At 46.1% G+C, this 25,405-nt stretch overlaps 1 protein-coding gene across 22 annotated transcripts in view; it reads left to right on the top strand.

Annotated features, from left to right (window-relative positions):
* Positions 1–25,405, top strand: part of MBNL1 (muscleblind like splicing regulator 1) — a 113,383-nt gene that overhangs the window by 18,587 nt on the left and 69,391 nt on the right. For 3 of the 22 annotated variants that reach the window (XM_052804129.1, XM_052804128.1, XM_052804130.1), the window contains exons 2-3: positions 10,646–11,621; positions 11,791–11,937. The exons of 4 other annotated variants lie outside the window; for them this stretch is intronic. In XM_052804129.1, the coding sequence (XP_052660089.1) occupies positions 11,448–11,621; positions 11,791–11,937 (321 nt within the window). In that variant the 5' untranslated portion in view covers positions 10,646–11,447. Of the gene's footprint in view, positions 1–1,409; positions 1,429–10,322; positions 11,622–11,790; positions 11,938–25,405 lie in introns of those variants that run through there. 15 more of the 22 variants (XM_052804136.1, XM_052804135.1, XM_052804127.1 and 12 more) reach the window with 14 other exon arrangements.

The following is a 25,405-nucleotide window of genomic DNA, read 5'->3' as shown; positions in this document are numbered from 1 at the left end:
TGCAAGCTTCTACACTTGCCGTGCAGTGCTGTGAGCATTAATTAGAATAGTGCTGTGGGGCTTGCAGGGGTCGGTGCGGGATCACTGGGGGTTCTCGTCCCTGGAGGTTGAGGAATGGCTCGGCTGTTGTGCTTGTGCGAGCTCCCTGAGCACGCGGGCTCGCACCCTCGCCGTCTGCTTGGCAGGGGACCTCTGCTGTGGCTCTTCTCTAGAAAGAAAATAGACAAGGAGCTGCAGAACTAGCGCTCGGCGTGTGAGTGGCACCGTTAGATGGGCTCGAGCACTTCTTTGTATTGGGTTTTCCCATAGCGTCATTCTTCAAGCTGTTATTTTGGATTCTGTAAAAAATAAGAAAGTTTAAAGTAGCTCTAATAGCAGGGGTATAACCTGAGTGCTTTCGATACCTTTAAAAAATTGTCTAAAATTTTTGGTCCACATCTGTGGTCCTTTGACATGTTAACATTGGTATTTTTATTCTGTTGTAGTAGGCATTTGGGGGAAAGTGATTCATTTTTACGCTGCATGAATATATAGAGGCCATTTCTTCTGCAAGAAGAATTAATGGGAATTTGAAGGTTATGTGTTCTGTGATTTGGCACTGGTTGAGCATAGAAAAGCTTGCCTACAGAGTGAGCAAAAAGGACACAGCTCGCTTCTTGCTCAGGAAGGAGACTGTACTGGAGACCAGAGGGTGAGCCTTGTGTGCGGGGCTCTGCTAGAGCGGTGGGAGATGCCGCTCCTTCGGCCTGACCTAAGCAGAACGGGCTGAGAGAGCGAGTCACAGGCAGGTGTTGTTGGTCCAAGAGTGATCCAGGAACTGTTACAACATGAGACCACAGGGAATACGAGGATGCAACAGGATAACGAAGGGTCCGCATTCATTCTGCCTCAGAGACGTTCCTTGATTATTCTGTGGAAGATGGGAGCTCAGAAATAATTCAGATAGGTCAGCCGTGCAACAGCCATAAATAAAAACTTAGCATGGTAGTGGGTTATGACCTGATCCATAACCCAGAAGCAAAAATTATTCAAGATCTGACTGACCAAGCTGGAAACCCCCTGTAGCTGCCATTTGTGATGATGCAGAAGGAGGTGCCGCCGTGCTCGCTGCACCTTCTGCGCCAGGCTGCTGCTTGCTCTTTTTCTTTTGTTTAAAATACAAGTTTATTAAGCTCAGATGGTAACAGCCTGTGGGTGATCTCATGTGCCTTTGTGTGTTACGCCAGCGGTGTCTCTGAAGCCGTTTTTGCTTGGTGGCCCCAGGAACGCCCCAGGACCCCGTGCCGGCAGCGGCTGGGGTTTCTGCTGCCGCGCTGTCTGCAGGGCTGCAGGCGCGACAGCGTTGCAGCTCCTTCCCGTATGAGCACAGACCTTCTGGAAGGGCCTTCTGGGTGATGAGGTAACCAGAAACCTCTTTTTCATCCTCCCGTAAGTTCATCTTTATTACCCACAGCAAAAGGCTAAAAGCAAGAGAAAAGTTGTATGCAAGCATGTACTTAAGCAGCGTGACACCAGCTGGGTCATCTAGACATTGGGGAATCCATGAGCAAAATGAGTGTTAGCAAAATTCATCAGCAAACCCAGCTCGTGAGCAAGGAGGGGAGGAAAGCTAGCCTTAAACCCTGTGCGCGGTGCACACACTGGGAGGGTGTCCCCATTAACTGCATCGCTGCCGTCTCGCGGACTGGGAACAGCCTTGCTCAGAAGTCCCTTTGTAGTTCACCTCCGTCAGTCGTGGTGGTTCTTCTGGGTGAGACTTTGTGCAGAAGAAACTGTTCCAAACGGGCCATTAGTGGGTTGTTTTTCATGATTATTGTTAGCTATGTAAATATCATGATTCAAGATGAACAAGGATAACAATAAATTATAGCAAATACTGATTAAAAAATGGTCTCAAAGACATTTTCACTTCTTTCCTAAAATAAGGCATAGTCATTCAGTTTTTGTTCCTTCTTTTTAATACTGTTGACTGATTTGGAGCTTTTCCCTGACACCTGAAGTCACATGTATTTATTTAGCTTGGGTGAGATTGTTCACGATGCAAAATTAATTGCATCAGTAGGTGTTTCTGTGCTGCTGAGCACTGTATGTGTAGTGATCTCTGTTAAGTCAAGGAAAGCATCTCCTAAACTTGATTAGTTTTGCTGTATACTGAAGAATCATTTTGCTCTTATGTTAGTGCATAACAGTTATCCTGGGATACCTTGGATGGTGACAGAGCATAGAGAGTTAAAAACCCCATTCTCTACGATTTCGATTCTTTCATAAATAATGAAAAGAAATTATTTTAGATTCATTGTATTTTCTGATAAGCAGTACAAGTTTTTATTATGCTGGAAGGATATGACTGATAAATATAAATTAAATGTAAGGCCAGAATGTATTAAAACAGAAAATACTCTATTTTGGATTTGAGATTCTTTGAGAAACAGAAGGCTCTGAACTGAAACGCAGTTGGCTTTATCTCCTATCTTGCAGCAGATGCTGGAGTAGTTTTCCAGCGCCGTCGTTGCCTTGTGATTCATGTTAACATTAACAGGAGTCAGGCAGTTACACCCGCGCACTAAGCTGGCGTTGCCTCGCTGCTCTGGGTGTCCCCGGCATGGCAGTGCTGCGATTGTTGGAGACTGGGGTGATTTCGGAGGTGTGGGTCCCCCGGCCCTTTCTCGGAGGTGCTGTGCGGGGTGCTGCCCGGCCGTGCCGCGGTGCCGGCGCGACGGCTTGGCGCTGTCCGCGGGTCTCCTTCAGTCCCTGCCGCATCAGCGATCCCATCTTCACCCGTTCCCCTGTAATTTTCTCATTCTTGGAGAGAAGCATGTGATTGTCACAGCATTGCCACAGCTCACCATTACCGAGCTGAAGTGACCAGGCCATCGAAACCTGAGTTCTAATTTTCTGTCGAAAGCGGAACTCTGTATAACGTCTTCCTCATTATCTGTATCATGTCCCTTTTTGTTTGCCCTCAAGTCAGATGCAAGATGAAGCAATCCACGTAACTATAACTCCTGATTCGCCTCGCTAGGAGCATGCCCGTTTATGCAGCAGGCAGTTAGGGGTAAGGTGCCCCACACTGAATTTTGCTGAAGACGCCCCGGTCCTCCCCGGCAGGTCCTGCTGCGGCGGTGCGTCTCTCCGCAGGGTGAGCAGGGGTGCGTGGTGGTCCAGGGGAGTGGGACGGCGGGGTGTGACCCGAGTGGGATGATGTGCCGGCTCGGAGCAGGTGACATGAATGGCCTTTGCCGTTTCTGGTAATTTAAGTTCAGATTTAATCTCACTGATTAATTTGACGTGTGCAAGGATGTGGTGGCTGTATCCAGGCTCCTAGTTCATAATTATCGACATAACAAAACGATCGTCATGTGAACAAGCAAAGACTTTGAAATCTAGAGTTTGGTGTCAGGGGCAAACGTGGAAGGGGGTGCCTGGACTGGGGCAGGTTAGTGAAGCTAAGCGGAGGAGCTTGCTGGCTGGAGCAAATGCTGTTAGTAAGAAATCAATAATAATGTTAGTACTGACCGTGTATATGCCATAATCCATCAGGTGCTCACCAGAGTGGTCTCTCAGGACTCATTTTACCCACTGCTGGGATCCATTTCTGGGGAAGGAAAAAGCCACCCTTTGCAACCAGGGCCACGTGGCAGCTGCTTTAGGAAGGGAAGTGAAAAATGATACAGCTGATGGTAAAAACTGGGAGCCCTTCTAGAGGTAACATGTAGATTTAATTTAGAACCTTAGCAGTAATGAGGTGCTGGTATTTTTTCCCTTGCTATACAGTAGAGGTTAAGGCACCCGACCTGCAAGAAGCTAGGCTGGGTGTCCGCTGCATCTCTTGTGAGTGAGAGCTCCTCCGGGTCACTTCTCCCTGAAACCTTCGGCATCAGCTGAATTTGATGTTGGAGGGAAGCAGTTGCTTCCCTTGCTGAGTCATGGGCATCGCTTTTTTCTGTAGTAGTTGTTATCACGGATGATGCTAATAATCATGTTTCGTATATATATAACATTTTATATATATATATACACACACACACATGTACAGTTAGAAATCACCTGTCAATATGGGAGTGTTTTTCAGTGATGCGTAGCTATCTTTTTCGCCACCGTTACAAGTACCTCCCAGTTTTGAATCTCAGTTGTGGGACTCATCCTGAGGTTTGCCATGTGGCTGTGTTCTCGAGGAAAGCACCCAAAACCTGCCGCATGTGCGGCGGACTTGTTAACGTTTGGCTGCATAATCGACAGGCACCTCCAGCCTGCTCCCACTGAAACAAGCAGGAGAAGTAACAAGAATTATAGTCACATGTGTGCGTGATGCAGGAGAGAGTAGGAAACATTTTGCAGGTGAAATGTGCCTTTCTGGTGGCAGGGGACAGTGTGGGGCGAACGATTCGGAGTGACTGACCGGCCGGGTCAGCCCAGCTCACGCACCCTGTGCTGCCCCAGACGAGACGCTGGGTTTGCGGGAGGCTGATGCTGGTGTGATGCTGTTGACGTCGGTCATCTCGCTCCTCTCCGGCATCACTTGGCTTATGTACGTTTGCAGTTAATCAGGCAAAATATCTTTAATGTGCAAGGGTCTGATTAATAAATAGCTCTGTACTTTTTAGAAGGGTGCATGGTTGTTTAGTTATGGCCTCTGAAATGTCTTTGTATAGAAACTCAGTATTTAAAATGAATATTCATTAGAACAAGCACGTAAGACTGATTTTAATAAAAGAGCTTCTGGTTATTTCAATTCAGTTTGTTTTCTTTTTTAGAAGAATTACTTCTCGGAGTTTTAAGTTAAATCACTAGATTACTGTTATTTTTAAAGATAAACAACAACTTTTTAGACTTGCGTGGGAAGTGTCACTTCTTTTACGGTTGAAACTCCCCTATGTCAGGATAATACAGAACTTCTTATTCCTAAAATATATTATGTAAATGTTATGGTAAAGGAATTACAGTATGGATACGTTTTTACTACCAGAAACGGTATTTGCAGCTTCGGTGGTGTGGATGGATATGTTTATGCTTTGTAATACATAAATCAACGGCAAAATGGATTAAATGCAGGGTAGTCCTTCCTGCCATTTTCTGTGTCTGGCTTACAAGTTGAAAGAGCAGAATAATAGCTAGTATACACATTTCCTAGTCTAGAGACAGACACTGACCTTTCCCTATCTCAGTTTATAAATACCCATCCATCTAGTGCTGTCGGATAATGTGAATTCTGCATGTCTCTGAAGTCCCAAATTTTGTAAAGGAATTGATATATACCACAGGTTATAAAAAAAGAAAAATTTCAGCAGGCATATTTCTTGACTTTGCAGGGTTTTTTAATTACAGTAATAGCGGTTAATTCATAACAGTCTACTCTTTAAAGGAAAGAAGGTTTATGGAATTTGCCATATAACTTTCTGACTTGAAAATAGCGTTACTCTAATTAATCTAAAGTAAGAAAGGATTGGGCTATGGGATTTGTACGTCCGTGCCATTACGCTGTTGCTAGGAATTGGTTCACAGTTTGATTAGGGACATAACTCTTGGAGAACTGATTTCAAGGAAATACCTTATTTCTGCAGTAACGTGTGTGCAATTGGGGGCGCTTACTTTATGACATGTTGCCTCTTTTTTCGTTATTTATCCAGTTTTCCTGAATGGCGTACACTTGGATGTGTTAAATTCAGGTGTAATGTCACAGTTAGGTGTTTCTGCTAAAACGGTTTCAGAAACTGTGAAATATACTCAAGATAAAAACACATCTGATGAGGATCTGCCTAAGAAGCCCACTGAAGTCAGTGGGAGGTTGCACTGCCTTCCTAAGCAACTCTGTCAGAGCTAAAACAGTACAGAAATAACCTTTAAAACACTACTACTAGTACTACTACTACTAAAACTATGTATATAATGCAAAATATCTGGGTCATAGAAATAGTGTTGGCAGTTTTTTTACAAATCCGGTGTGGGACTTGCTTAGTAGTTCAATGCTAATATGTGCTTGTAGTTTTACCAAGCTCTGTTTATGTCACAAATTGCTGGGCTGTGGGGGGCTGTGAAGGACGTCTCCAATGGCACAGTATCCGGGCATTCCCACTTCAGAGCTGGCTATTCTGTGCTGCTGCCTTTGCGCTCTGCTTTTTCTTGGTATATGTGAAAGTACAAAATTGAGAGAGGGGTCTTTTTGCTTTTACGTGTTGTCATATGGGTGTAGTGAGTACAGTTCCTACAGAGCTAGAGTACAAGACCAATTTGGTTTGTTCAGCAGTAGTTGACTAAAGAATATTTGTCTTTAACCAATCCTTCAGTTATGTGGCCAAGATGTTAATTAGCTCATTGTTTCTGCTTAATTTTGTGATGGCACTATAATTATATCCCTCAGTTGTGCCATGAAGTAATTGCTGTAGCTTTTCCAAATTTTATGTTGCGATGTGTTATTGGTAAACTTCAAATTTGGCAGAGGTGTTTTGAAAATACTGTAAGGCAGTCAGTAATTTTTTTGTTTCTTTATTTAAAAGACAGCCATTTGGCAATTTCAAGCTTTGAGACTGTACTGTCAATGTAAATAGAATATTGATTTTATTCCATTTCCTATCTCATTAGAGTCATTGTCATGAGGATGGATTCATGTTGTGTAATTATCTGTTCTTGCTGACAGTTCTCATGTCATTGAGACTGGTGTTTCCAGCTTCCACTTTCTCCAAGCATAAAAATAGCATTCTTCACTGCCATGTTCTTCTTTAGTGTCGTTGCTTTTTGCCTGTCCAGCTTTATACATCTTTCTTTCTGAGAGTTGTGTGTGAATTGAGATAGAGAAAACAGGAACGTCCAGCAAACCCGGTTACAGGAAGAGTGAAAACAATGGCTCCTTGGGAACAGTTCCCGGTGCAGTGAGACACTCCTGTTCAGATACCTTATTTTTGTGTCAAAGACTGTAAGGAGGAGGAAAAACGTATCATTTACTTGGCTGTACAACATTCCTTTATAGCAGTGACGGGAAGTAATAAAAATTGAACATACTTAATCAGCACTGAGAAACCATAATCACATGGTCCTTTCTGTGTTAGTTTTACTTTCTTGGGCATTTTCAGATAACCTTTCCATTGATTTGTGAAGCTGTTTCTTAATCATTTTCATTGACCCAGCTCAGCAGACAACTAAGTCATCTCTCTTGCCCTCTTAAGGAGTGACTTCTCAGTGTTATTTCTCTCTTTTGTCTTTTCTGAGGATCACTTTTTAATTTGCTTTTCGGTCTTTTCAGCTTCATTTTCCTTGTATTCTCAATAATCAGTGAAGGCAAGGCTATGCTTTGCCCAAACCAGTGTTGCAGCAGTCCCACGATAAGTAGCAAATACTTTCAAATTTCAAAAGGTGAACTTCAAAAACCAGCTGTGGATTAAGAACAGCCTTTAGTACTGAATGGCCTACTAGTGGAGTCTGGAAACTGTCAGCCCCCAAATAAATTTTAATTGAATTTAAAAAAGAAAAATAATAAAAATCAACTCAACCCCTTTCCTGTCCTGTCACTATGGTTCCTCCCTCTGGATTTCTTGCAGCCTTTCCCAGCTTATCAGAGACAGACCAAAGAGAGACATCACACACATCTGCTGGGTCTTTTTGCAGACAGTATCCTTTAGTATTTGAGGCTTATTGGGGACTCTTTATTGACTTAGAATATCATGAGAGAATTTCAAAGCAAGGGGAAAATAGTTTACGCAGGTAAAAAAATTATAATTCTATGCTAATATCTTCCTTTATTTAGTGGAGATATTGAAGATATGCCTCTGGTCTGGAGTCAGTCTTTATTTTTGCTAGAAGGCTATTTTTAAAGCTGACATTTCTGGCTATGTTTTCAGGTAGATAACAAATTCTGACAAAACAATTTTTCTTCAGGTAACTGTAGAGACAAAATATACATCTAGCATTTCTTCACATTCAGAAGATTTACCTCGGAGGCAGCACAGCTCCTCGGAGTATTGCTTTTCTTTTTGTAGCTGGCAGCCTGAAGAATGAAGGGTGAAATTCAGCCTCGTTTAATGCAGTTACAGATATGTCACTGACCTCAACAGGAGCAGGATTTTGCTGCGAGTAAGTGGCTAGTCCGACTCCAAAATTATAAAGCTAGGAATAAAGCATAGCTTCCTGAGTTTTACCAGGAAGATTACTCCTTTCACTACATGTGAGCACAAAAGATACTTTTCATCTGTTTTCATTTTGTATGTTGCCTTCACGCTGTCTTTCTTTCCTCGTTAGGGGTGACTGCTCTTGTAATGAGAGTGAAATTAAATATCTTGTTTTGAAAATGTGGCCTTTAACTTGCTTTGGCTTTAGCATGTAAAATATATCAATTGCTGCTCTAACTCGTCTTGGTGTTTGGAAAAATCAATGCTTGGTATGGATTGTATACCAAACTGACTAACAAGAGAAAATCCCTGCTTAGAGCTGTTTCACAGCTTTGTTGTAGAGCTCTTACTGCCTGCATTGGCATCACCCTCTCCTGGGGGTCTCACGGGGAATAAATGTTCATAACAAAATAACACTCAAAAGTCATTGTTTTGTGCTGTGCAAGAGTGATGGTGGGAGGAAGCGGATACATCTATTAGCTCTATCTGTGGAGGACAGGGTGAGTTGCAGTACACCTTGGCTGGAGGCCGGGTGATGTGTTTTAGGCTGCCGAAAGCTCTCTGACGTGAAGGGCAGTCCCGCACGAGGCGGCTGGGGATGCCTGGAGCCCATCCCACCGGGGCGCCCGGGTGGGCCCGCTGGCATGCGGCCATGGGCAGGCGGCATCGTCAGGTCCCGGCATGCTGTTCCGCACTTTCCAATCTCGTGGTGCTAACCCGTCATGGCTGGGTAGCCTGGCACAGGTGGGAGAACCAAACTTGTTTGCCTGAGCACTTGTTGGGGAACGAGTTTCCAAGACCCAAGTCTCTGCTGTATCCCCAGGTGCTGATCAGTAGTGACTGCTGACACGGGATGACTTTGACTTTGGAGTTTTTTAGGCAGTTCAAGCAAATGAGTATCTGTGTTTACCAAGACGACACCTGGCTGTTAACTTGTGCTTGCAAGTAATTATGCATGGTTGTTTGTCTCCTGCTAGCAGGGATTAAAAATGTGGGCATGATTAGAAGTGTCCTTCCTGGCAAGGAAACCACTGTGCCTGTTATAATCTTGTTAGCTGTATTAGGTGTGCTTTACTTCTCCTGGAGTTTGTTCTTCTAATCACTTAGTCCCTGGAAAAAGGTGCTTCGTAGATTTTCGTCGTGTATTGGGTTGCATCCACGCTGACCAGCATCACTTCCCAAGATGCGTTTCTGATGGCAGTGTCGGTGAGGCTGCTTTGGGGTGGTGGGAGACACGAAGGTTACGGAGCAGTGCCTTTAGAAAGACAGGGATGGGAACAGCCTTCCCCCTGAACGCGGGCGGGATGCTGCTGGGGGTTGCGGTGCTGAAGTCCCACGGTCGGTGTTGCCCGCGGGCTCCAGTAGGCACTGCCGTGGGTGCCCCTCTGCTCCGTGCTCCAGGCTGCTCTTTTGAGATCTCCGTCCGCGCTGGGACAAGAGTTGTTTATTTATAGATACTATATTTATTGTAGCGTTACATTTGCGTGTGGCACCAGGCTTCTGCGGCAAAGCTGGGCATGGGAAACTCGTCTCGAAGAAGCACCCGCTCCACCTTGGCATCTGAGGGGAAAAGGTTTACCCTCTCGTTTCTAGATGTTAAACGCCTGGGTGTTTTTGTTTTTTTTTTTTTTTAAGTGGTGATGTTTATCACGAAGCCGGTAGTTCACCTGCAGCCTGTTAACGGGAGGGAACAGACGGAGCGCCGAGCGACCCGTCTCTTCGGGAAGGGGCAGCCGCACATGGGCAGGCCCGTTATTTCCCGAGCTCTTCGGTGAGCACGGGCGCAGGGCAGCGTGCGGTGACCCCGCAACGACGGCGGGTGAGGGACTGGGGCTCTGCGCGGGCGGCGGCGCCGGGGCCGAGCGGGTCCCGTCCCGTCCCGCCAACGGGCGCGGTGCCGGCTCCGTCCCTCGGCAAGTGCCGGCGCCCGCCGGAGCGGAGGGGTCGCGCCGGCCGTGCCGCTGCCCGGCCCCGGCCGGTAACCGCCGCACCTCGCAGGGGGCTCCGGTGAGGGGAGCCCGTACCTGCGGGCCGCGGCGGGGGGGGGGGGGGGGGGGGGGGCTCGGCGGGGCGGGGCGGCGGTGGCGCAGGCGGGCGGGCGGGTCAGCGGACGGTACCATTCCCCGCGCCGCGCGTGGGCGCTGCTGCGGCGGCGCCGCCGATCGCCGCCGCCGCCATGGTCCGTCCCCCTCGCTGCATGTCGGGTAGAGCCCGGGCCCACACGCTCGTCCTCCGGCGGCCGGGCGAGCCCCGTCGGGCGGGCGCGCTCGGCGGCCGGGGCAGCGCAGCCAGCGTCTGACAGGCGCGACCTTTCATAAGACGGCCCCCGCCATTGGCTTCCTGCCCGGGAATATCGCTGCAACGCTATCTGCGATTGGCTCGCTCCCGATCATGCCTGGCTCCGCACGGGGAAGCGGCCCCTCTCCTCGCAGCCCGGCGGCGGCTGGCGTGAGTGCCCTGCGCGGGGCGGCGGCGGCGGCGGCGGCTCCGCGGGACACCCCCGAAATGCCGCCCGGTGAATTGTAACGTGTCTCTTCTCTCTACAGGTTGGTACTAAGAAGTGCCTTTCCTGACGTCTCTGCTGCTTGGGACCGCTTCTAGAGCAGCCGCTGCTTTTTGCCTTGCTTGCTGCCAGCTAGACTGCGACGACAGCGCATCCGCCCGCCACCTCTAGCCAGACACCCCCGCTGCCACCCAAAACCGAGAGAAAGGCGCTGTCGGGCCTTGCCGTAGGCTGCTTTACTGTAAAAATAAAAGTTTGCTGAGAAGGTCAGATATCTTCTGCCCGAAAATCGAGGAGAGGAGGAGGAGGAGGAGGAGGAGGAAAAAAAAAAAAAAAAATCCAGTCTCGATCGTTGCTCTAAACTGCTGCATCTGTCTATGCCAAACTAATCGATACCGATTGCACCACCAAACCCCGCTGCAAATTCAGCTGCGTGGAGAGATTACCTTTCAGACAACTTTACTGAAAGCGGCTTGGAAATCCCGTGTCAGAGGGTCTGCCACGTTTTCATGCTTGCATTGTGGGCTCCGGTTGGCACCCAGGATGGGTTACTGAGCGCACGAGGCTAGTCCCAAGCCACACTTTTTAACGTTCACCTTGCTGGTTAATCCTAGCGTTTCTCTGAGTACGAAACCTCTGTCGATTAACAGTGTCGCACTGTGAACTCCCGGTGGCACATCTTTTCCTTGAGATTGCGGCCACCTGCTTTTACACGTACTTTTAAAATAGGGAGCGGGGGAAAAAAAAGTATTCTGGAGGTGACGCTTTCATCATTTCCAGTTTATCAGTTCAGCTACTCGTTTGTCCATTTTATTGGAAATTTTAACTACCTGTAAAATCTAAAGATGGCTGTTAGTGTCACACCGATTCGGGACACAAAATGGCTAACGCTGGAAGTGTGTAGGGAGTTCCAAAGGGGGACTTGCTCACGACCAGACACGGAATGTAAATTTGCACACCCATCGAAAAGCTGCCAAGTTGAAAACGGACGCGTAATCGCCTGCTTTGATTCATTGAAAGTGAGTAAATATTATATTATTTTCAAGGATATACGGTTAACGAAAGAACCAGTTGTAGCCAGAGAAACCCTGCAGCCTGAAAGGGAGCATTCGCTGGCTGCCAGCAGTGGGATGTTTTGCTGCTTTTATTTTATTGATGCTTGTTGATTTGTTTTGCTGTTTTCCTCAGGGGAAGGATAGCGGGAATGAAGGGAAAATACGCCTGGCAGGGCTCAAATCCTCCGGTATGGCTACGGTGATTGGTTCTTTGCCTCCAAATTATTCTCTGCCTGTAGCTGGCATAAAGGGCACTTCACGTAGAAACAGCAAAGTCACTGTAAGGATTCTTTGTTTTTAATAGCACAAACCACGTAAGCAATATGAGGATTTGTTTCCATCTCGTAACTACCAGCGGGTGGTTGGTGTCTCTGGACAGCTGATGGTGAATCTTAGAGGAGTGTTTTCCTCCCTAGGTTATTTGGGTTTCTGTGAGCACCCTGCTTGTATTTCTGTATTTGGGACTGCTGTGGTTGTCCTGTCTTTTTCACAAATGTACTTGCTTAAGGGAAGGACGACGCTTAGCAGAAGGCAAGGTGCCTCAAGACATGCAAGCAGGGATGTAGCAGAGAGGGTACAGCCTCACTGTGATTTTTAGGAGGCATATCCGAGTTAGGCACTGTAAATGTATGGCTGCTGTTTTACTGTAGCTGTAGTTTCAGTAATAGGTGTTAAACGTGTGGAACCCAGCGCCTTCCCTTCACTTTTTGTGAATTAAATAATCTTAACATTTAAAATACTCACCCCACAAAGAGAGCAGAATTAATTCAGTAGAGTCATAAAAAAAAAATCAAAAGTTGGGATACAGAAATATGCCTGTCACATTTTCTGCAGTGTAATTTTTGTCTTCTTGGGACCAAATCCCGGGAAGTGGAGCAGAGCCCGAGTGCGTGGAGTTGGCTCATGGCAGAGACGTGCTCTGGGGAGGGAGTTGTAGCTGTAACCAGCTACTGCAGGTTGCTTGTGCAGCCAGGCCCCGATCGCAGCGGGAGCTGGGCAGGAAGTGGGTTTATAGCGGTTTTATATAAATCCTGCAACGTTCCTGAGTTTAAAAATGTGTCTTGTCTCAGATCGGGGTGGAGGGTGAACCTTTAAAACGCTCATGGGTCCAAAATACCCAGCCCCACCACCCCCAGCCCTGTTCTAACTTACGGCAATGGAAACGTTTTTGTTTCTGTGTTGTTCAAATTAAATTTAAAATTATAGTGATTAAAATGCATGGGGGGGGGGGAACAACTAGTTTTAAAAGGTAGAAATAAAATGTTTCTAAGCATTAAAAAAGTGTTGGGGTTAGGAGCGGTGCCAGGGGCCCCCAGCGCCGACGGGGAGTCCCGGTCCCGAGGCATCGCCCTCGGCGGAGCATCGGCCCAGCGCCTCTGCCCGCCGCGGCAACGAGCCCGCCTGGCGCTTCCTCTTCGCGGCGAGGCATGGCGTAGCGCGGCGAGGCATGGCGCGGGCCGGCCGCCGCCGCGAGGACGCTGCGCCGCGGGCGCTGCTGGGGCCGCCCCGCCGGTGTGTCGTCGTCGTCGTCGGAGGCTGCGCGGCCTGACGCGGCGGGGACGGCGGCACGCCTGCCGGAAACGCGGGCCTGGCCTCGGAGACGTGAACCTGCCTCTGCGTGAGAGTGAAGGTGTAGTGCTGGTAAAACAGTACCGGCGGTATCGCCCGGGTTAATTTCCCACCGAACTGCCGTTGGGTCGCGTGGCGCGCTGCGGTCGCAGCGGCTTTATCCCGCCGGCCTTGCGCTTTTCAGCGCGAGGATCTGACCGGAAAGGTTGGAACGAGACACCAGAGTCAATTGGACGTGAATCTCCGTCGCTGTGGGAGGCATCACCTGAGTTCGCTGTACGTCGGCGTCCTCCCCTCAGAGTTCCGACGTCCGTGGTCGTTGGAAGTGCCTTAAAACCTCGGTGCTGGACGAGGAGGCCAGCGGCGCTGGAGCTGGAGCGGCGGCATGGGCTTGTGTCTGGATGAGAGGCAAAGCGGGGGCTGGCCAGCTGTCCCCGTCCCTGGTGGCATGGCTGGCTCTTCTGCTGCCATCAGCAGGGCCCTTCTGTTTCCTTTTGTAATGAAGGAGATAATTATCACCTTTCTAAAGAGCTGCAAGGTCCGTGGATAATAACTGTAGGGAACGTTACAGCATTATTACATTGCTTCAAAATACAACAGAGTGGAACAGAGTCTTCTGCTGCCCATGTAAAGTCAACGCAGTAGCCGAGTTGTAAGCTGGGAAGGAATCTGCTGTTTAAAAATACGCAGCTTACCAGATGTGTTTACTTGTGTTGACGCTAAAAGGTTTACTTGTGGCCGAGGTGCTGTGTGCTGGAGAGGCTCCGGGGGATCCGGCGGACCCCCTCGCTGCAGCCGGGGGAGCGGGGCCGGGTCGCGTTGCTGCCGCCGCCGGAGCCAGGAATGCTGCTCGCTGCAGGAGCGCGGTGCTGCAACGTGGGCCTTACACGGCCGCTTGTCAGCGGGCTCCTGAGCTCTTTTTGTTTTTTTTTCTTTTTTTTTTTTTTTTTAGTTAAATAGCTTGTGTAATATATGAAAATACCTTTGGTAAAGAGAAAATGGGATATATCCCTCCAGTGAATTCCCTGTCCAATCCACAGAGCAGAAAAGCAGTTGCTCAGTTTTGGTTTTGTTTATCTTTGTCAATTTTTGTGTGGGCTAAGCTAAACAAGTTACTTTGTTACGGTTTCTGCAATATGACAAACTTTAGGTGTTCTGCAAAAACAATTTAGGGACATGTAATACCAGATTTGTCTAGATCCTCTAAGGTCAGTTAATAGTTTACCAAAGAAAGGAGGGAAAAAAAAGATTTTTGGTTAGGACATTCAAGAGTAATTTTTAATATTTCAGTAACTCAGTGTGGATGTAATGTCCTTGCTCTTTGCTAAAATAGCAGTACACCTAAAAATTGACCTTATTATTAAAATAGTTGATTTCTTATAAATGTATGTAACAGTATTAACTAAACAGCTATTCTTGCATTGTCTCTTGGACGTAAGACAGATGTTTAGTCACTGAGTTTTTCTTTACAAACTATGAATGCATCTTTCACTCTCAGTGCTCCAAAGAATTAGTGTGTCTTAGAAGAAATGCTGTATATTAGCTGACATCAGGCAGGTGTGCGTTAGTGCTGCAGAGAGCTGCAGCCCCTGATAGGAATACTTGCTTATGAGCTGGAGATGGCCGGTGTGCTCTGCTATATTTAGAACATAAACAGGCAAAGCAAATACTTTCTGAGGGGACCCCGTGAAATGGCAGTACCCTTCAGCTCTGCCCGGCCAGACTTTGGCCTCCGTCCCAGGTGTCCTCTGCGGGTGTTGAGCAGGGACGGAGTGCACGGAGCACACAGCCAGCCGCAAGCAAATACGGCTCATCTGGTCTGCTCGTAGGAGGTAAAAATAGATTTCAGAAGTGGAACTTTCAGCTTGTCAGCTTGGGTAAAATACTTTTTTTTTTCTTTTTTTTTTCTTTCTCTCTCTCTCTCTCTCTCCACCCTGTGAAATGAAAGCAAAAACTGTATGTAGGTCTGGAGCAAAAAAAGAGAGGGGCATCTACTCCCAAGAATCTCTCCTCCAGGTTGTGTTGCCACCCGCGGATACCATCGTTGGCATTTGCGGGGGCTGTTTGTGGAACCGTGGCACTGCAGCGTTGATCTCTGGGCACGTGTCATTTGTTGGGAAACATGTCCTGTGTGCGCACCTTACGGGTTCTTTCTTAATTCTGGATTAGTAACAAACAGCAGTTGTTACATGTTAATTAGGAGCATGGGGAAGAAAAAGGAAGACGCATACATTTCTGTGACCTCGGCGAGGTAGTGCAAGGAAGAGGTCAGGACTGTGTCAATCAGAGCAGGATTTTATCATCCTGCTGTTGAATACCCTGCTTCATAATTAGTCCTAATGAAATCTGCAAGGCTGTCCTTAGGGTAGTGCATTAATCAAGATAAATGCATGTGGGATAATCTAGCCCTTAGATATTAGGAAGATAATTTTAAAACAGGAATGATTATGTAGTATATTCAAATTGTGCGCTTGAGTGGCTGAGTCAGCTCTAGCTCTGGCTCTGCGTTGTTTAAATGCCATAGGATTTTTTTCCTAAATTTGGATGCCTAAAAGCCTCTTAAACTGTCTACAGCAAAAATAAGCTCTGGAGTTCCTAAATCGGGAAACCAGTTTGCAACAGAAATTAGATTTTTAGCATAATTTTAAAACATTTTTCTTCATTTTTTTTGCTTGGAAAAATATGTCTAAGCAGAGTTCATTTTTGAAATCACGTTAGCTTCATCAGATGTTCCGATAGATGAGTCATCTGACGTTTCCTGAAAACTGAGATAAAGATGTCTTAACAATGGGGAGTTGGATGTCAAAGGCAAATCTTGTGGGAGGCTGCAGATGCGCTGAGGACACCCTGTCAGCCTGGCTGCAGCTTGTCTGTGCGCACCGCATCCTTTGGCTGCTACATGGTCTTTCCTAGCTGCATATTTTTGAAAGTATAAAACCAATGAGGATGTAAGTGGGGAAGGGGTGATGAGGACCCAGACTGTCTTTTCTGTACTGCTGGCCAGCTGCGGTCAGCGTTGCTGTTAGTCGGCACTTCACTGCAGTCAGTGGGCTTTCTACGGGCTGTGAGCTGTTGTGATCCAAAACATGCTGGTTCTAACTGATCTGAACTTCACATGATTTCAGTGGACTCGGTGAACACCGCAGGATTTGGTCTGAATCACAGTTTATCCCTTTGGAGCTAATGTTCACTACAGGCACTGCAACTTTCAAATAAATTTTTGCTCTCTTAAGTTATGCTCCTCCTAAGGTGGCTACTTCATGCTCGAGTTGGATGTCCCAATGAAGTGTAAAAGCTTTTCCCTACTCTTCCTTCAACAGCTGAAAAGTTTTGAACTTTCATATTTCTCTGCTTTTTTGAAATTCTAAGAAAAACCTAGAGACTAAAAGTTCAGGTCTTTTCACTGATGATGTCTGCGTTTGCAGCTCTGGTGCCTTGTGTCTAAGATCCACCAATACATAGTATGTTAGTATTTTATCTTCTGTTGTAGAAGTACTGTATTTTATCTTTTTATCAAGAAGCCTTAAAAATATATAAATGCATTATTATTGTTACAGATGAACTTGGTGAGCACCTTATTTCTACCACCTCAGAGATATAATTGTTAATTGTTCAAATCTCTCTACTTTGTCACTGCTTCAAAAAATAATGATTTTTTGACTTGTCATTCCCCTCTGTGTTATACTTACCTAAGGGTGTAGAATAAAGACCTTATTTATTTTAACACAAAGAAAAGGAAATCATGGTAAGCGTATTTCACTAATAATGTGAGAGTGGCAGATTATTGGCTCTGTCTCTCCTTTAATTAAGGCAGAAGAAAAAAGTCCAGAAACATAGTTACAGACCACTTTAGCAGGTGACTCTTCAGTAATTTTAACTTTGCGGTATATGGCATCACTCGACTGTGAGGCAAGAACAGCATTCAGGGCGCTCAGGGGCTGGGAGGCAGATGGTCACACAGCTGATTCCGAGGAAACTGGTAAAGCAGTAACCCTTGGAAAAAAATGAAAACAAACAATGTTCAAATTCCTAAGATCTGATTTGTCATTTTTCTCTTCTTCGGCCTGTGCATCTGCCAGTAGGCTGAGCTCCAGAAGGGGAAGCAAAGGCAAAGTGGCAAATACATTGGGAAAATGGTGCAATTGTTAGGCTGAGTGGCAAATAGTCCATTAAAAACCCAAACAATCGAAACCATGCGTGTTCCTCTGTGGGAATATAAATGGCATTTTGAAGTCTTATCAGATATTCAGACAAGAAGGTTATGGCTCACTATAGAGTTCATATTACAGTTTCAGCTCTACATCCGCAGGAAGAAATTTAAAAAAACCCTAAAACATTGCATTGCAGCATTTGCACTGTCATTTTTTTAGAGGCTGTACATAATAGAAACCAGCGTGGGTTTCTGTTACATACAGTCAGGAACTCTGCTGGGTACAGTCAAAATCAGTAAAATTCTGACCTAATTTGCAGGGAAAACTTAGAGAGGCATAAAATAAGAAAACCTCATGTCAAGAATATTCAGTCATTTGTCCCAAGTCTTCAGATGAGTGGTCAGAAGCAGCCTGTGAGGCCTCTCTCCTTCCCGGGATGACCCCAAGTCTCTGTTTTTCTAAATACAGATGCCTTGTTGCCAAGGTTCACTCTTAAATTTGTTGGAAGCAACAAATTACATTCAAGACTGAACAATCCCATCTGGTTTTTGAGTTTGGAGAAGAATTAATGTTTCTTCGTTGGGACTGCATGGCCTTGTTAACCCAACTGGATACCGTTTAGGAAATACTGCCCTGGGTGCTGCTTAGAAGTCTGTGCTTCACGTTGGGAATAACTCCTGTGTTGGAGCTGTGTCTAATGTCTGAGAATGAGACCTCTTCTCTAGGAGACTGCCCAAAGCCGAGGCAAGTCTGCAGCCCTCGGACCAATTCAGTCAGATTCAGAAAACCCTGTTAAGAGAAAAAAACAGCATTGTTTTGGGGATGGTTAGTAATGGACACCTCTTTAATCGTCTCTCAGTTTTCTTGTGCTTCCTTCTGTGCCCTGTTGTTTTTTTACCGTGGATTGGTGATGGGTGCATGGGGCCAGGCTCGTGGAGAGCCGAGTGCCTGCTCTCCCCGTTTCGCAGCGGCGGTTCTCGCCCTGGGAACCAGCTCCCGGCACCGTCCCGGCACCGTCCTGCCGTTGGTCGGGGTCCGGACTCGGGAGGGGGGCAGCAGGGCCCCGTGCTCAAGCACAGGCTTGCGGTAGAGAAGGGTTCAGTGAAGAGCAATTAAAACGTATTCCTGTGTATCTTATGTCTTTCCTTTGCTTGGTGTCACTTTCAAGGAACAAAAGGGAGAAAGCAGAGTCCAGTGCCGGCTGGAGCATCTTCAAGGCGGGAGCGCTGCCTGCAGCATCAGGTCAGCTCTCCCGTTTTGAGGACCAGGATCCCAGACAATGCGCAATTTCAGTGACACTAATTGCTTGATTTTGTCCACCGATTGCCTCGCTGTGTGTTTCCTCCCACCAGGCTTGTGTTACAATGCTTCGGGGAAATAAGAGGGAGATCTTTCTAGTCTTCAAAGGATCTGAAGCCACCTCACTGAGACTCTGTCTTGCTGGCTGTGGTAATTGGCCTGCTTGCTGGCAGCCTTAATCGTGAGGGACTGGACTTGTACAGGTGAATCTGCCTGCAAGCAGCACAGTGGCAGCTGGTCCCTGCTCGCCTGGCTGTGTGAGCCTCACGCGATGGCTGGGGGATCCAGGCTTTTAGTTTCTTTGTCCAGGGCTTCACAGCAGCACTTAAATTAGTCCCTGTATAAAATAACAGAAGAGATGCTTTTATTCTGGTCCAGAGTTCTGTCTTTTTCCTTCATTTGCACGGGGCCAGTAGAAGGATTACTGCTATTGAAATAAGATTTAAGTAAACACTGAATTGTCAGGTACTGAAACGCTGATTATGCAAATAAGAAAACCTTTTTGGGGTTCATGTTTTAATTTATTGAAATACTTATGACTTATCCCCTTCATTAGGGAATGTCTAATTAACTGATACAGAACACCTGTTGAGGTAGTTGGAAGCAACTCCAACATTTTGATCAAATAGAGGAAAATATTAACATCTGATGAAGTGGATTTTTAAAGAAGAATTATAAATCCAGCTACTTCATCTGCAGGGTGTAGTGATGTTGGAGTGCTTCTCACCGGCAATGGCAAGCTGTGGGACGCAGCAGCCTTGCGAACTCCTGCTGCATTAGTAGCAGCAACGTAGGAGACCTCAAAGGACCGCTGCTTTACGTGATCCACCAGAAGCTGTTCTGGAAACTGGTCGTGTAGCCAGGCAATGCTGGTTTGAGCTCCGGGAGCGCCAGCACATCTCTGGCGCGAGCTGCCCCCGTGCCGCCCCTGCAGGGTGAGGGTCTGGTAGGGTCGCGGCAGAGTGGTCCGGCACGTGGCTCCTGCCCAGCCGGGTCTGTCATCCCTTCGCAGGTGGGCAGCAGGGTTTCCTGAGGGGCAGCACTAGGGCAGAACTGATGAGTGCCCTCGGGGGCGTTGTCCCCCCGGGTGTCCGTGCACCCAGCCTGGAGCCGAGATCTGCTCCATTGCAGAGAAACGGAGCTGCGTTTCGTGGGCACTGCCTCGAGAGGTGGTGTCCCTGCTTTGGAGTGAGTAGAGGCGTTCCTGGACGTAGCAGATACCTTGGTGTCATAAACAGGATCTGTTTCCTCAGGTTGCATTTTTTTTATATCCCAGTCACTCCATAAACTTCCCAGTTGATGAAAGTGCTAAGCTCAGCACCTTTTGCATCCCAGTGCACTTTGACTGCCAGCTCTCAGCCCTGGAGATCCTGAAAAGTTCTCTCGCTTTTCAGAAATGGCATGCTGGGAGCAGTAGTGCTGATCCGATGGGAAAATGCTGATACTTTAGAAGTTTGCTCAAAGGCTGCTGAAGAGTGGTGGTGCTTTAGCAGGAGGGTTTGAAGGGGCCGGCTGGGGTAGCGGGTTTGGATCCAGCTTGCATTTCGAGAGCACTTCAAGTCCCGTCAAGTTCCTGGAAAGACTCTCTTCGGCTCCAGATTCCTCTGGACCATTCCTAACTTGGCAAAATAGTACAGAGAGTTAGCAAAAAAGGAAGAGAGTACTGTTTGAAGAAAGGAGCAGTTTTTTGAGGAAACAAAGCTGTTTACTTTTTGTCGGCCTGATTTCACTGAATTTGAATGGGATAGTTTCCAGGCTTAAATACAAACATAAATAGTTGTGAGATTGAGATGTAAATATGAAAAAGAGGAATGGCAAAGTATGGAAATTGTCCCTCATGTGCGTGCACGCTGTCCATCCAAGCATCCGTACGTGCCCAAGGGGCCTGGAAGTGGCCGGCATAGACAGGTTGCTGTGGGGACACGGGCGGTGGGTGGCTCTGAGGCCACCTCCGTTGGGGGAGATGCCTGTGGGACCAGTAGGAGCAAACGCTCTGTTGAACCTGAGATGGAACGTGGCAGTTCATGGCTGGGGCAGATCGTGGGCAAGAGTCAGCTCAGCTCCAAGGGGGTCCGCAGTGTACCGGGGGAGCAGGATTGTTTGTTTGTGGACATGCTGAAAAAACCCACAATCCAGGAGCAGCCACACAAACCCAGGGTAGCTGCAGGTATAGTAGGTAACCGCCACTACTAAAAGTAGGTAAAGGTCATTGTTTTCTGCTCTTCTTAAGTCTTTCCTATCTCCTGGTCACTGATTGAGTTGCTGTCCAAGGGAAGTACTCACCTGCTGAACTTCAGGAACATCAGAAGCCCTATGGCATTTTAGCCCCTAGCGATATTAATGCTTCTTCAATTTCCAGCTTTTCCAGTGTTTTTTTCCCTTTCCCTGTCCTTTCTTTAGATGTGCATCCTTTTAAAAAAGTCCTGTCTTGAAACCATAAATACAAGCTGATCATAAACATTACTACGTGAAGATTGCAAGAAGATACAAGAGGGAATTTTAACAAATTTGACCTGTCCGTGCCTTATACGTGCTGGAGAGAAATCTAAGGAATAACCATGTGTAAAAGTGTGCGAGTGAGCAAGCAGAGTTCCATGATGAATTTGTAACAGTGGTTAGACTCTACGAGCACAGACTGATAATCCATTGCAGAAGTTAATTTCTTTATCCTGAAGGATTCAGTCTAAAATCCTGTGCGATTTTGGTGCTAGTTTTCAATACTGGGCGAGGGAGAGGCTGCACCTTTTTTTTGAGAGAACTCTTTCCATCCTTGACTGGCCCATGGAGAGGTTTCCACTTCACAGGACCCTGGCAGATTTTTAGCCGCGTGTAGTAGCTAACATAGCAGTGTCAAGAACAGTGCACATTTCTTCTTCATTTCTTAATATAGGAACAAGAGTACGCATGTTTTAACTGAAGTCTTTCGAAATTTCTGCCCTTCGAGCATAATTCAGCTGTCAGTGTGCAGCAGCTCTGAGCTGGGAGCGCGTTGTACAGCTAGAGACAGGGCAAGTTGAAGCTGGACTGGCTGCTGGCTCTTTGGTGACTTCCCATTTTTTACAGTGGAATTTGGGTTTAGAGCCAGCTTTTGATGGTAAATTTTGCCTGTAATTCAGCTTTCTGGTGGTAGGGTATTTTCAAAAGGTCATTTGCATTAACATATCCTTGCTTGTCCAGTACCCTGGTAAAATCTTCCCTGCAATGAACTGAGTTAAGAGGCAGCTTGGATTTATGCAGCGATTGTAACTGAATAAAAATACAGGCAAGTTAGGAAAAACCCTGATTGGGCAAACTGAATGATTAAAGATTTCACACCCAAACTAGATGCTCCTCAGAGGAAACAGAAGAGTCAGTTCTTTCTATTTATTACGTTGTTATTTATTCTTGTTGTTTATTGAACATTGAGGCTGCACCAGGTGGTTTATGGAGCAGAGCAAGATGCTTCCCTTGCACAAGGCATGGAGGTAATGGATGGATGGATACATGTGGATATATATTTATTTCAAAGTAAAGTACCTTAAAATGCAAAGTTCTTTTTGATAGTGGAGCGTGAGGAATTGTTTCATAGAAAAAAAAAGAAATTTGTGATTTAAATATTTCCAGTTGATGCTGGGGGGGGCTTGTGGTGGGCTTGGTGAGTCAGAGTAGTTTCTTACTTGCCCAAGCATTTGTTACACAGAAGTGAATGTGCGTGGAGCTGCAAACTGGCAAAATGTACTTGCAGCAAAAGGGTGAGCACACTGTAACCTGAACTAAGTATTTTAATCTTTTTCTGTGGCTGGGCTGAACAGGAGGAAAAAAGGGATTTTTAGAACAGTAGTACCATGCAGCTTCAGTTAAAACTGGCTTTTTCAGACATGATTATAAACGCTTGAGAGCATGAGTTAAAAGAGTCTCCAGCCTGTAAAGTCAACTCAGCTTTTCATTGCATTGAAAGTAAAACTATCTCCACTTTCCTAATGGTACTAGCAAAGGTAGTATCAATATAGGATTGGACAATAGTTTAAAATATTGCTGGAAAAAGTGTTTAGAAGTACTTAAATGTTTTTTTGCCCCCAGTAACTTTCTTGTAACAACATTTGCAAGTTTTATTTTGTGCTTAGAAAACATTCTTCTTGTTAATTTCATTAATGTGCAAACAGAGCAGTGAACACACAGGTGTCATTTCTGTGCTCTCAGCTGTGAAAGTGTGGAATATATGGAGCAGTGTTTGTGCTGAGGGGAGATAAAATTGCAAGGAAGCTTACTGAACTCTTTAGGAAGAATAAACCTAAAGGCATATAAAAATGTGATAATGTTGGTGAGAAATTCACTTTTCTGCATGCAATTGTTAAATAAGCCTAATGGCAACAAATCAACTAAAGTATGTGTTAAATATAAGGAAACTGATGTGCTAAGCAAGGACCATTTTCAAAACATAGAAGAAGGTATTACTCAAAGGCTGAAATGAAGCCGGAGGGGGAGAGCGAGACAGAAGCGCAGCCGGTGCGACCCAGCGGCAGGATCTGTCAGCTGGCGTGGAGTGAAATAAACCCTCTGTATTATGGCCTCTGGACTTGGACTTGGCCCCTGATGTGGCCGCCAGCTGGACCCGTGCTTCCAGAGGTGGCCAGCAATTGCCTTGCTCTCAGGAGCAGTTGTGGCAGACCTCAGTCAGCCCACGTAAACGGATTTAAAAAATATTTAAATGGCAACCCAGTAAGGTGCAGCACACTGAACTGGCCATTTACTAACACAGTGAGAGAACCTATCTGAAGCATCATGAGTAAAACTGAAGGGAGACAATTAGAAACACATGTAATCATATAATATTTTTTTTTAAATCAGCCATTTTCCTAGTGACTGGAATGAGAGAAGAATGGGTGCTACAAATAAGTTGGAAAATAATACCAGCCATATAAATAGCCTTCATAATTTTTCAGAAATATCTAGATACGTACATGAGGGAGAAGGGTGCAGTGATTACATATAACCCCAAATTTAAATGCCTGCACAGTGCGATGCAGCTGACTCTTGTTTGTGGTACAGCTACTTGTATCATTAAAATAAATGAATTGGCAAAGGTACGAATACCATTGTGAGAAGGCAGAAATACCAGCTTTTTGGCAACTGTATTCAGTTTATTAGATCATGGCTTACTGTGTTTAAAGCTTTCCTGGAACATTACTTTCCTAAAGCCTGGAAATTGACTGCAATAAGCTTAAATTGTACACAGAGTCAAAGTCTGGTTTATATACTCTGCCTTCTTCAGAGGTCTTACAGTGATTTCTGTTATCTTGCAATCACCTAGCTGCCCTCTTCAGTTAAATTTCAGTGGAGCAGGGCCTTGCAGCCCTCTGCTCAGAGGTGAGTTAGAGTTCAGCCTGTTGGAGATGCTCGTAGCAGCTGGAGAGTGAGCTGTGGGTTCCTTGTCAGAGCCGACAACTGCCTTTTCCTATAGTTGGTACCACTAAAAAGCATAATTAAAGTAGCTGTAAATGATTAAGGTTTTTTATGTGCCTGGTTACTTCGAATAGAGATGAGTGTTCCAAAGTGCAAGTTGTATGCAGTGTTGCTCGTTTTACTTTTTAAAAAAAGTTTTGAATCATGCAGATAATTAATGCAAATGACAATTTCAAAAATGCAGAAAAAACTGACTCAGGAATTATTTCTCATTTGGTTTTAAAACCTCCTTGAAGTGCTGGGGGTTTTTTTTTGCTTGGTTTCTTTTTTAATTATCCACTGCAGGTATAAGTTTATGTGGCTTCTTTATGTCGAAGTAAACAGCTCTTCGTAAGAAGAGGTGCCAGTTGTACTGGTTAAGGTCCAGAATACCAGAATTTCTGGCTGCTTTTTTTATATCACATCTCCTATTTGAACTACGGATGGCTTGATTTTATACTTGGGGGGGGGGGGGGGAAGGGAGAAATAGAAAGAAACTTAAATATCTTATACCAAAATTATCTGGAACAGACATATCATGAAGTGGTTAATCATAATTAACATTCATTTAACTATCATCGTGTTAGTGACCCCACTTAGGATGTGGTCAGGAGCGTGGGTGGCAGGGTGGTTCATTTGCCCTCGTCACACAGGTTCGTTAGGGTAGTGCCCACTCAGGTGGTGGGCTCTGTGTGCACTTGGCACAGCACCATCGTCCTGCAGGCGCTGAGCGAGCAGGGTACGTACCTGCTGGAGTGCCCTGGAGCCTGTGTTTGTTCAGCTCTCTGGGGTAACTCGCCGGTAAGTGTTTTTCAAGTACGTGATTGTTGACAGGATGGGAGCCATGAATGTTTAGATGAACAGAATTTGTTACAAGTGGTTTCTTTAAAGTACTTCTTGAAATCAGAAAGGTTTTTTTAATCTCATTCTATTTGTTATATAAGAAATTCAACCAATTTTCCTAGGTCTGTCTGTTTTTATTTGCTTTAGCACATTAAAGGCATTTTTGCAGGAAGTTCTGTGAGGAGGGGGTTGGTTGGCTTGTTTTAATTCAAGGCTGGAAGAACAAAGACGTTTGGGTGCTAAAATTTTTATGTAAATGGCCTTATCATAGCCAGCTGAGGAACTCGTACATTGCTAATGCCATTTTGCCTCATTTTTTGCAGTAGGTTTAGCCGTAAGTGAAAGCAGATAGCGTCTACATATGTTGAGTTTTGGAGGAGAGCGGGGGTACGGGAGGAGGAGCCGCTGCGGGGCTGAAGGGGTCAGCGGCGCGGGCTGCACGCTGGTCCCTCACCCTTCTTTGTG

Source organism: Harpia harpyja, chromosome 12, assembly GCF_026419915.1.
Source record: "Harpia harpyja isolate bHarHar1 chromosome 12, bHarHar1 primary haplotype, whole genome shotgun sequence".
In the NCBI taxonomy this organism is placed as follows: Eukaryota; Metazoa; Chordata; class Aves; order Accipitriformes; family Accipitridae; genus Harpia; species Harpia harpyja.
This window is presented reverse-complemented; position numbering and strand designations above follow the sequence as displayed.